The sequence below is a fragment of the Gavialis gangeticus genome, unplaced genomic scaffold (assembly GCF_001723915.1).
Source record: "Gavialis gangeticus isolate Ggan-Ray unplaced genomic scaffold, GavGan_comp1, whole genome shotgun sequence".
Classification (NCBI taxonomy): domain Eukaryota; kingdom Metazoa; phylum Chordata; order Crocodylia; family Gavialidae; genus Gavialis; species Gavialis gangeticus.
Window position 1 is genome coordinate 12,988,040 of NW_017729003.1, and position 11,900 is coordinate 12,999,939.

At 40.5% G+C, this 11,900-nt stretch overlaps 1 protein-coding gene across 4 annotated transcripts in view; it reads right to left on the minus strand.

The window, feature by feature from the left end:
* COL13A1 (collagen type XIII alpha 1 chain) overlaps positions 1–11,900 on the minus strand; it is a 216,933-nt gene that overhangs the window by 16,657 nt on the left and 188,376 nt on the right. For all 4 annotated transcript variants that reach the window (XM_019507839.1, XM_019507838.1, XM_019507837.1 and 1 more), the window contains 5 exons: positions 9,638–9,718; positions 7,161–7,196; positions 4,387–4,440; positions 4,055–4,108; positions 3,306–3,341 (listed from right to left, as the gene is read on the minus strand). In XM_019507839.1, the coding sequence (XP_019363384.1) occupies positions 3,306–3,341; positions 4,055–4,108; positions 4,387–4,440; positions 7,161–7,196; positions 9,638–9,718 (261 nt within the window). The remainder of the gene's footprint in view (positions 1–3,305; positions 3,342–4,054; positions 4,109–4,386; positions 4,441–7,160; positions 7,197–9,637; positions 9,719–11,900) is intronic.

Sequence of the window (11,900 nt, forward strand, 5' to 3'; positions counted from 1 at the left end):
CTCAGGGGAAAATTTCACCCTCGTTCTCACTGAAGTCATTGCAAATGTTGAGTGCAAATCAAAGACAGGCTAGGGTTATCTAATTGTTAGAAAACACATATGCAAAATACTTTTGTAATATGTTTAAAAATGAGTGGCTGAATAAAAAAAGAACTTCTCAAAAGTGTTGCGTATAAAACAGAGGTAGACTTGCTGAAGAGGGATTTTTATTTAGGATTTCAATGGTCAGGGTTAGAAGGTACAAATAACACCAGGCAGCAGATGTATATATATTTTTTTTTAAAAAGTGGGATGATGAGTAAAATAAAGTCAAAACTGGCAAGAGAAATGGATGGGAGAGGAGAGGTAATGAGGAGAAATCACCCAGGATCAAGCACTGGAACAGAGAGGATAATCCAGGAGAAAATGTGGTACAGGTTGCAATGGTGGGAAGAGGAAAGACCCAGGAGAAAGGCAAAAAAAGAGGAAGGGATAAAGGGGACAAAGGAGGACCTGTCAAAGCAAGGAACACACATGGACACACATACACAGGAGAAGAAAAAAATACAGATATTAAAAAAAAAACAACACATGAGGCTTTAAAGCTTTACACTTTTTCAGCTGGTTTGCCTGAAAGGCAGTCCTGTTCCAGGATCTGCTTTTCAGCTGTTCCATAGCACAGCATTTTCAGGCCTGAATTGTCTCTTAAGGCTATTATTACAGCTCCTATAGTGAAGAAATGGCTCTGCTCAGAAGAAATAAAAAAGACATTGTTCTGCCTTCTGCAATTGGGAAGATTTTGAAGACAGTCTGAGAACTGATTTTGCCAAATTACAATGATTGGAAAGTGGAGTGGATTTTTCAGAACCTACTCTCAATCCATTAGGTACGGTGAATATACCCTTATCTTACTGGCATTTATGTTACTGGTATTAGATTTTTTTTTAAAGGAGCATTTAAAATTAACACATAATCTAGCTGGAAAAGAAGCTATTGCATGAGGCAGGTGCTTGTAGTTACTTAATTACACTGCTGTCTTCCCAATGTCCTGTTGTAGCAAGTCTCTCTCCGTGGATCAAAAGGATTTTGTATTTAAAAAACTTTTTTCTTGCTATCATTCTTTACGTCTTTCAGCAGATCCCTAATAGTTTGGTTATCAGTTATCCTTCCAGATATCCTTCACCACTTTTGCCAAGATTAAAATGACTTAGAAAAGCCCACATCATGTCATTTCTACAGCATCTCTCTGATATGCACGTATGATGGCAAAAGGCATGCTGGAGGTCAGTGATTCTCAACCAGGTGCCCCCAAATCCTTTGAAGGGTAACAAAGTGTAAGAAGATCACCAGGTGTGAGGAGATAAGCACAGGCTCAGGCTCATCCCTGGCTGGCTGTTCCTCAACCCTCACTGCCTGGCCATTCTGCACAGAGGTAAGCTCTGTAATAAATTAGTTATGAAATGGTGCCTGTCAGTTCACAAAGATTATGTAGAGGTGCATGAGTATAATAAGGCTGAGAACCAGTGCTGTAGATGATGCTCATCCCTGCTCCAAGATCATACACTACACCATAATTATAGAGACCAAGCGGTGGCATTAAAGAGAGATTACCATGTGTTGGCTTGATTCCAAATTAGATATCATAGAAGCCCCCATGTTTCAGAACCTTTAAGATCTCTGCAGTGGTTCCAGTTGAACAACACAGTTTTATAATGGATGCTTTCAAAATTGTAACATTTACTTTAATTTCCAAGAGTTTCTCTATGGAGAGGCCTTTTAATCATCTGTGAATAGGATTGTGGGATAAGGAGAAGCCTTTATCTAAAATGCTAGTGGTAAAAGTTACATTTAAAGGTCAGACCTGAAAAGTTGTGGTATTGCACATTCCCAAACAAGTTTCCTAAGTGTTTTTCTTTCAAAGCATTTGTTGCATTTCAGTCCAATTATTCTTTCCAGGGGCCAATGAAACTCCATGTTTGCAGTCTGTGATAAGAAGCACTTCTTCCTACTCTTTATTTACTTTTATGGGAAGGGAACAATAAAGTCACATATGCCTAAATTGGTTCCTACTGTAACCAACAAAAGCCCTCCTTTAAAATAAATTATCCATATTTAAAACCAACTGAAAAAGTCCAAGGATTCTGTTAAAGTTATTTCTTATTTAGAAACATAATACAATCTTAATAAAATAAATAGTGAGTTAAAAAGCAAAATCAGAAGTGGAATGATTAAAACTGTGGCAGCACCTTGGAGTTGCCATGAAGTGAAAGAAATTTGGACTCTCTTTCCTCATTTAACATGCTGACTGGCTAGTACTTTTCAGAACTCTTAATTTATTCAATTCCAGATCAGAAGAGCACTCCAGATGATAAAAAGGGAGAATGAGCACTCCCTAGGTGTTATCCGAAAATACATCCATAAAGCTACTTTTGCACATACGCCATCACTACTTTAGTCTATTTCAGATTAATGTCCATGTGGTATCAGCACCTTATAAAAAATATGGGTGTGCATAAACTATACTTAGCTGTAAATCTCTTTACTACTGTTATCAAAGGATTCAAATAATATATAAAATAGAAAGCATATGCGTGAATTCCCATGACGCTAATAATATAATAAAGTAGGGTTTAGAAATGTTTTTATCCATTAAAAATACAGCGTGGCATAGTTCTTTCCTTTATCATGTACATAAATTTACATAACTTGGTGCCTTATCTCACTGTTATTACCCTAATTCATCTAAAAGCCTGAATAAGGAGCCCAAGACCTTACAACCGTGTTCTCTAATATATTCATATTTATTTGATCTCCATATTTCCATGTTCACCTAAAAAATTCTAAATCTAAGAAACCCTTGAAAGACATTGTGGTGCAGCATAGTAGCTGATATTCTTTTTCACCATCCAGAGTAATTTAAGAGCAATGTGCTAAGAGCTGTACCATCTTCACTAATCTCAGGAGTTCTTAGTTTGCCCCTCTGCCCATCTTACTATATAAGGTATGATTTTCAAAATCCCTCAGTGCTGGCCTAAATCTGTTTCTGTTGAAGTCAATGATAAAATTCTCACTTCAGTGAGAAAGGGATAAGCCAATCAGTACTTTAGAAAATCCCAACTGTATACTTTAAAGTTCAAATAATATCTTTGGCTATAATATATTGCATAAACTGGAGAAATCACACTGTAAAAGACCAATCTGTAAGCAACAGGTTTACCAGGTAGGATTTTATCCTAGTTTTCCCTAGGTAGTTCAAAAGTTAATCATTCCACCGCTATGAGAAGACATTAGTAACCAAATGCAAGGACTTGTGGTTCAGGACTTACCCGGTTTCCTTTGTCGCCAGGTGGGCCTGGTAAACCCTAAAAAGTATCAAGAAAAAAATGACACTATTTTAAATCAGTGTCAGCTAAATAGATCCCTTTGTTTACTGAGTCAAAATTATCCTTAGCACAGGAACCAAGGAACCATATGATTCAAAAGGGCACAAATTAAAAATTAGCCAACCAACAAACTTTCATTTATATTTTAGAAATGAAGCAGTCTTGTGATTAAAGTGAAGGTTCTAGTCCAGCAATCCCATATCTTTATGAGTAAAAATGTTATGTAAGTAATGTGACTGACAGGCCATTTGTGTGACTGTGGTTCCAAGATGAATCCTCAAGTCCTCTGAACTGCGTTCAAATGGAACACCAAATACTTAGAATGGGAGGTGTTCAATACCAGCACTATAGTATAATAGATAAATAATGTAGGCATAGTTTTGGCTTTAGGTCAGTAGTTTCAAGATATATGTAATGTTATATATTTTGTCTTTACCTATTATTCCAATTGTTTTAAATTATTTGGGAAGTTATAACATCATTAAGGGGGTACTGGGACACAGAGACAAGTCTACTGAATTGAAAGTTTGAATTGGGGTTTCCCTTTGACTATTGCCTCAACTTGATATAGATGCTACTATGGCAGTAAAAGAACATTTTCTTTTGTTGCCACAGAGTATTCTTCTGCTGGAAGTGATGCCATAACATTAAGGCTTTGTACATGGCAAAACAACCAAAGATCCCCTACTTACAGGAAGCCCAGCTGGTCCCATTGGTCCTGCATTTCCAGGGTCTCCTTTACTTCCCTTAAAAAAGAGACAAAAGAAGAGAATCTTCTATTTGTAGACAATATTGACAGGTTGATATTATGGACAGGTGGGTGAACCAACAGTGCTAGAAATAATGTAAAAGATATATTGTTTCCAGGCATCTAAAATACTAATTATTAAAAATAAAAGAAGGACCAACTCAAGGGCTCACATTCACAAAATACAAAAAGCCCCTCCCTAAAGAAGGTGTAGCAGCTTTGAAGACATTGGGTGGTGGAGGGGCTGGGAAAGGTTTGGTTTTAAAGCAAACTTACCCTTTCCCCTTTTGGTCCTGCTGGTCCTGGAACTCCAATTGGTCCTGGAGTACCCTGCAATTTTAGAAAACAAAAACCCATAAACCCGTGTCTTTCAACAAACTTCTTCAAATCTGGGAAACAGCATGGCTCCTTGAGGAAAAAGCACAGCTGAGAAGGAGATTCCAGTTAATGTGAGACATCACTTGTATTACTACAGCTTTCAGGGCTGATGAGGATGGGTTTTCAGTAACTGTTAAATACCATTAAAAACACAGGAATAGGTACAATGGATTGGACTGGTACAATATTACAGAGCCTTGCATTATTTTAGGGTGTAGGTATTAAAAATAATATTGACATACACCCCTTTATAAATCAAATGAGTGAAATTTTACTGTTCTCTTTGTACCCCCAACAAAGCTGAAAACTGTAGCAGAATGAAGGCCAGGTAGACATATTTTTAAGCAGTTTTGTCTGTTTGTTTGAGTCAGTTCAGTTGAGCATAAACTAAATAAGTATTTGCATTACTTTTTGGTAGGCAGCTAGCTCACCATGCAGACTGAAAGGTCACCATGCCGCAGAGACTAGTGCAGATGCACACATACACGGATGCAAACAGAAGAGAGAGTACTCATTCATTTCTAAGTCCTCTGTCCACCCTTTCACCATTTACACTGTTCTACCAGGCCCTAGGTTATGCCATAAGAAAAACCCAGTCTCTATGCTCAGCCTTTAGCCCAAGAGCAACCTCCCACTTTCACACAAAATTTTTCAGCTGTGCTGAAGCTTATTGGAGTTTACCAAGTTAGCTAATTAATCAGCCCCATTTAGGTCGTTTTTTTTTTTTGTTTTTTTTGCATTAACACTACAGTGGGTGGGTAACAGCTCTTCTACCCAAGAAAAGTGTTATCCTTCTTAAAGACAAGAAAACTTATTCCTATCTTTTGTGGAGATTCACATGGTTTACATTTAGTATGACCCCAGATTCACTCCTATGAAACAGGGCATTTGAGTGTTCGTTCTGCTTTATAACATCTAGCATTCTCCTTGACACAATTTTACCAGCTAAGTAAAGCAGATATCTCAAATTTGCAAAGACCAAGAGATCTCAGAACACCTTCCTAAACCTTTCTAATGGTACACTTATCTTCTTAACTCCATGATAAATCAAATCCTATTATTCTGGGTCGGTGAAAAACCAGCCAGTCATCCAAGTTCCAATTCCAGCAATTCTTTCCTAGAATTCTAGAAAAACTCATTATCTGACAGTTGGGCATCCTTTTGGAACCAGTACACATTTTACACTAGTTAATCCCTTTGTCTGAAGGAAAAGGGACCTTTAATCATGATCCTATAATCCTTACCCCCAAAAGATGACTCATGTCATTAAGGAAGATTATGTGTCTAAGTAAGAATTTGCTGAATCTGGCTGGAGAATTAGTTTATTATGAAACACACAAATTTCACTGCATCAGTGTAAACAGGTAAAAAAAAATCATCCCCATAATCCTTCAGAAATATATCATACGTATTTTAACTTCCTATATCTTTCTGTTGTTTTAGGAAAGTGTCAGAGTGATGTTGTAGCCTCGATGGCCCAGGAATTATGTGAGAGGTAAGGATTTCTTAGGGTGTCATTTTAAGATCATTCAAGACCTTGTTTCCTTAAATATCCATCAGAACTTTATTTAGATATTTAAACAGATATTTAGAATATCTAATACACATATTCATAAAAGTAAGTATATAACTTCCTGCAAATAAGGAGGTTGCTGTTTATTTTCTGTTTGGCAGGAGTTAAAGAGCAATGGAATTACTTCCTGTTCCACTGAAAAAGGAAAAACAAACTGTTTCTGAATAACACCAAATCTGATTATAATTGGAGGACGTGTCATTCTATGAAGCAATAAAAATGCTACACCCTTACATAGCATTTTTTGTCCAGGAGTAACAAATGATTTGTAAAACTGGAAGAGTGTTATGATTTATTATTTATATTCCAGTTTTGCAGGCTGGGAAACTTAGGGACAAAGAGGTTAAGTGACTTACCCAGACATAACAGTAAGTTAGTGATAGGGCTGGGGGCAGAACATATAACTCTTGATTCTCAGACTCCCGCTCAACCACTAGACACCACTATATCCCAGATGAATGGAATCAGTACTAAAAAAAATTCCACCCCAGGTTTCTAGGACTTGGTGAAGGCTTTTATGCTTGCTGAAAGGATGCATCTCTTCCTGTTGGCGGGCTGCATGTCAGATAATTGGGAGAGGGTTCCTGCAACCCACTGCAATGCAACCCTAAATGGTAGATGTGAAAACAGTGAACAACAAAGCCTTCTGCTCACAGGACAAAACACAAGGTGTTGTTAGGCCCAAGACAAATCTGGGGAGTCATTGTTGCAGAGGGCTATAAGCAAAGCTACCATGGGGAAAGACAAAACGGAGACATTTCACAATATGAGGACAGAAGTACATAGTACAACAGATTCCTGCATAGGCTTCATTTAATATAATTATGGCAATAATGTATCCATATTTACAAAATATTTGAAAGGACGAGATTAAAGCTAAATTTCCTAATCCCAGATGGACAGACAATATTGAGACTGACAAGAATGTGATTTTTCATTTGTCAGTAGGTGTGTCTTAATTTATCAGTTTGACTTATTCTTTCCTGGTTCAGAGAAAAGAAAGTTAGTCATATCGTAAACAAGGCCATGGGGAGGACAGACGAGATGAATCATAGCATCAGAGAAGAGGAATGGAGGGTAATGGAGAAATGGAACTCACCGGTGGTCCAGGCCTGCCGTCTAAACCTGAGGCACCCTGAACAGATGGGGAAGGGTTAACAAAAAAGGCAGGAAGGAAAGGGGGTGAGGGAAGGAAAAGGAAAGGGGGAGGGAAGAGGTGAGTGAAGTGACTTGAGACAAACATATGCTTGCAATAAACAAAAACTCAGACCTCAAGGACAGGTGATGGTACTTACAAGGAAACCAACAAAAACATAGAGACATTGAATGTAAGTACTGTTGACTGGTGACTTTAAGATCCCCTTGAAAATACATTATTCCCTCTCATGCTGTACCAAAGTATGGCCTGATAGTTAACAAAAGTGAATGAACTTGTTCTGTGCTTTTCTAGGCAACAGAGAAGGCAATGTAATGCAGGTGCTATAGACCCTTCTAACAACAGTACCAAGCTGGCACTGTTGGGACAGACAGTGCATCGTCATGGATTAATTCTGAAATGAGTTCCACCATTTGGTAGTAGAATGCAGTCTAGATGCCTAGAATTTACAGACTATCTGCCACAGGTGCTGGAGAGCCATCCCCAATTCTGTGAGCTTCCAGGTGGAAATATGGGGATTCATTAATAAAGAACATAGTTCCTTATTAGTTAACTGGCTTTAGTCGAACTGCCAAGCATTAAACATTTGTAAGAGAAATGGGCTTGATACCTAGAAAAAAGAGGAGCTGTAGCTTTAAAAGCCAAATAATTTCAAACAGGCTGAAACGGAGTCAAAACAAATGCCACAGTATCAAGGATACTTGGGACTACCTGTTCAGAGAGGGACAACTGCCTCAAGAGAATCCTTCACAGCACTCCCACTACTAGGAGTTGTCAGATTAATTCTCTGTGCATCATGTGAACATACTCCTGTGTCATTGGTTCACATATTCACAGCAACTTCCTCAGCTTTAGTTTAGTTTAGTCACAAACGAGTGAAAAAAAATTATTTAGCATTTATGATTAAGTTGTTTGTGAAGGCAAATTAGATATTCAAAGGGTTCTTGCTTTCCACCGTTGTTAAAACTCCCCTGAGAAGCAGCTTGTTTTTACTTTTATTGCCACTGAGAACTGTGGGTGGCTGGGACAAAAAGGAAACGTATGAATCACCTATTTGTGCGAAGGGCTTCCCCTCCTACTCTCATGTGTTGTGTCCGTTTTTGAAGTCACTTATTACATCACTGCTTTAAACATGATTTTTCAACACAGTAATAAACAAAGACATGCACATTTCCAGACAAAACTGGACAAGGGGTCTGGGTGATAAAGGCCAACAAAAATAGCAACATCACACAGATATGGAAAATGCCCTCTTTGCAGTATTGTTTCCAGGCAGAAAGGTTCAATAAAAGTGAACTTGGTGCTTTCACCCGAGTGCTTTTTGTTAATAAACAAAAATTTCAGGGCCTTTCCTTTCAAACCTGATTGGATTTGATATAAAGCTACTCTGATTCTAAACTCCAAGGATTTTCACTAGAGCTTCTTTGATAGCATATATGTGAGTTGCACAGTAACACTGGTTTAATCACAACTATATTAACAAGTTTACACTTGCTACATATAAAAGTGAAAAGTGACATTTTAGTCAGGCATTTCCTGCTTCTGGGAGGCCTTCAGGTTTTATGATAGAAATGATAGGGATAGGTGAACTTCAATGGACAAAATAAGAACCACACTAACCAAAACATTTTTTCAGGTTACAAATTGCTCAGCAGGCTGTTTTTCTTTCACTTTAGCACATCTCCAAACTTTAAGGCAGGGATATCAAACTCACTTGGGGCCCCAACCTGGACCCAGACTGGGCTGGGTTAGATCCTGCTGGGCTGGATCTAACCTAGGGCACATGGGCTGCCTTAGTGGCCATTGCAACAGCGGTGTGGGGTCTAGTGGGGGCGGTGGAGGATCCAGCAGCAGCAGGGCCAGTGCAGGGTCTCACAGGGGCTGGAGCACAGATCTTAGTATGGGTGGGGTGGGCAGGAGCACAGGGTTCAGTAGTGGTGAGCCAAGCTCATTGCCAATCTCCATGCCCAACAGCGCCAAAGGGTCCAACATATGGTGCCCTCCAATGGGCTGGATAGAGAGGTTCTGTGGGCCAAATCCAGCCTATGGGCCATATGATTAACATCTCTGGCTTAAGGTTACAGCCAGGACTGAAAGAGAAGTGCCAAAAACTGATTCTGTTTCATTTCCAACCCAATTAGAAGAAAGAACAATACAGGGGACCCTTTTCTAAAGAGTCCTCTAGTTTAACAGGCCCAAAAGAGAAGATTCTGCAGCTTCAGGTGCCTATCCTAATTCCCTAAAACCCTGCAGACTCGCTTACCACTAAAATGCAAAAACCATAGCAATTTATAGGCTATCTTTTGCTCCCTAAATCTCACTTTACAAAGTCAAATTCTTATTTGAAACTTATTTATCAATTTTTTTATGACTGGACTAAGTATAGTTTGCCAAGTTCTCTCTGCTTCCTAGATACTTACGGGTAATCCCAGTGGACCTCGGTCTCCTTTTTCACCCTGGACACCCTTCTCTCCTTTCATTCCATCAATCCCTGCTTCCCCCTGAAGAAGGATGGATCAGAAAATAAACCCACCATAGTACCACTTCTAAAACAAACATTCCTCCATTTCAAAGGCATGGTAGTGGCAGAGATGATAACAGAGGCCAAAGATAGCTTGATTGTCTCCTCCTACTGAAGAAAAGCAGTGTAGCTCAACTGACCCCAGTGAGATCCCTTCTGATTTACAAACAAGGGAAGAATTAGCCCCAGTGACTGAACACTAACATCATTTGTGAAGAACAGAGCATAACAAGTGTTAAGATATTAGTGAAGGAGTACTGATAACCAAGGCAGGTAGGAGTTACGTATAGGTAATAGAGCTCACTGGAAATTTTCTGATGGAAAAAGTTACCAAATCCCAGAATATTAGAACTAGGGGGCACCCACTGAAAGAGCAGGAGACAGATTAGTGACTAACAAGTAAAAAAACTACTTTTTTACTCAGCGCAAAGTTAACTTGTGTAACTCTTTAACACAGGAAGTTGTAGAGGCTAATGGTTGTAGAGCCAGGTTCAAAAAGAGACTAGACCAATGAATAGATGACAGATCCACTAATAGATATTAAAGAACAGTAATCCAATGGTGATGGCTGCCAGGGAGAATAATGAATAGGGGACAGATCACACTAGGTATATATTGTTCAGTGCTCTCCCTCTAAAGCATCTACTCTTGCTACTGTCAGAGCCTGGGTGAGATGGACAGTTGATCTAACTTAGATTTGTACTGCTTATGTTTGTATGTTCCTGATACAGTATAGGTTAATATAGTATAGCAGAGGATAGTAGAGTATAATATAATAAAACATTTCATTTTGACAAAACAAAACATTTCAATCCAAAGGGTTCTTTTGTATTTGATGGTTTTTGTTTTTAAAAAATTCAGTTATTAGGAAATGTGGAAATGTTGTTTTTATGCTATTCTGGATTAGAAGAAATGTCAGCACTGTATAAAAGTATGCACCCTGCACAACTATATTTGCCACTTCTCCCTTTATTATGAAGCATACTCCTATTTATTTATTTTTGAAAACATATGTCTCGTTGCTTACTGTGCTTCAAAACATTCTACTTAGCTCCAGCGTATGTACCTGGAACAGACTTCTCTACCATAAACATGTGCTTCCAAAGAACAGTCAGCTATCTTTCAGGGCATTACAAAGATGCCATAGGACTTCATAAAGAACCTGGGATGATAATGAGATGGAATATAGCCTTCCATATCCAAAGAAACATTTGGACTTGTTTCTTATGGGAGCATGCCAGGCAGAGTAGAGTGGGTACAGTACTTCCCCTCTCTGGGCATGCATACCCAGGGGTCAAAAAGTGCCCTGGGGAAAAAAAGCAAGGCGAGGCATGATCCAGGACTGTGCCCCGAGGCAACCACAGGCCTGGTCCTCCACAGTGACACATTGATAGCCAGCCAGGGGCTCTCTATGGCTGGCTCTTGGCCTGGTGCTGAAGCACGCTGCCTGCCCGTGCAGGGCAGGCAGTGGTGCAAGCTGCAATTACCTGGACCTGGCTTCATGCCAGGTAAGTAGGGGGTTGGGGGGCTGGAGGAGGGTGGGGGCCAGGGGGGGCCACCCAGCCCCAGCCCCCATTCATTCGCCTCACCCTCATTCATTCTCCCAACTCCCTGTTTGTTCCCCCCACTCACTCTCACACCTGGCCCCAGCCCCCCCGCAATCACCGGCAGTAACAGCAGAGGTCAGGGCCACTCAGGGCTTCATGGCACAGCCCCGCTGCATGGGAGGCAGTGAGGCTCAGGCCCAGCTGCCTGGCACCACTGCTGCTGCATCATGCAGGTGCGGCCCAGCTTGGCAGGGTGCCGCACTCCATCTCAGAAGTCCAGGTAGCTTGGGCAAAGCAGCTCTGAGCCCCCAGTGACAGCCACAGCACCCCGAAGCTTCCAGACAGTGTGTGATGCCCTGCTGAGCTGGGCTGCACCCACATGATGCGGCAGCTGCAGTGCAGGTGCCAGGTGGCCAGGGCCGAGCCCCACTGCCCCCCAATGCTCTGTGCCACACCAGGGGGCTGTGACATGAGACCCTGCGCAGCTCTGACCGCCGCTGCTACTGGTAAGCTGCGGGCAGTGTGGGAGGCTGGAGCTGGGCGGGGGAGTGAACAGTCCCCCCACAACTACCCACACACTGACCCACATCCCCCAACATCCCTCCTCACCCACCT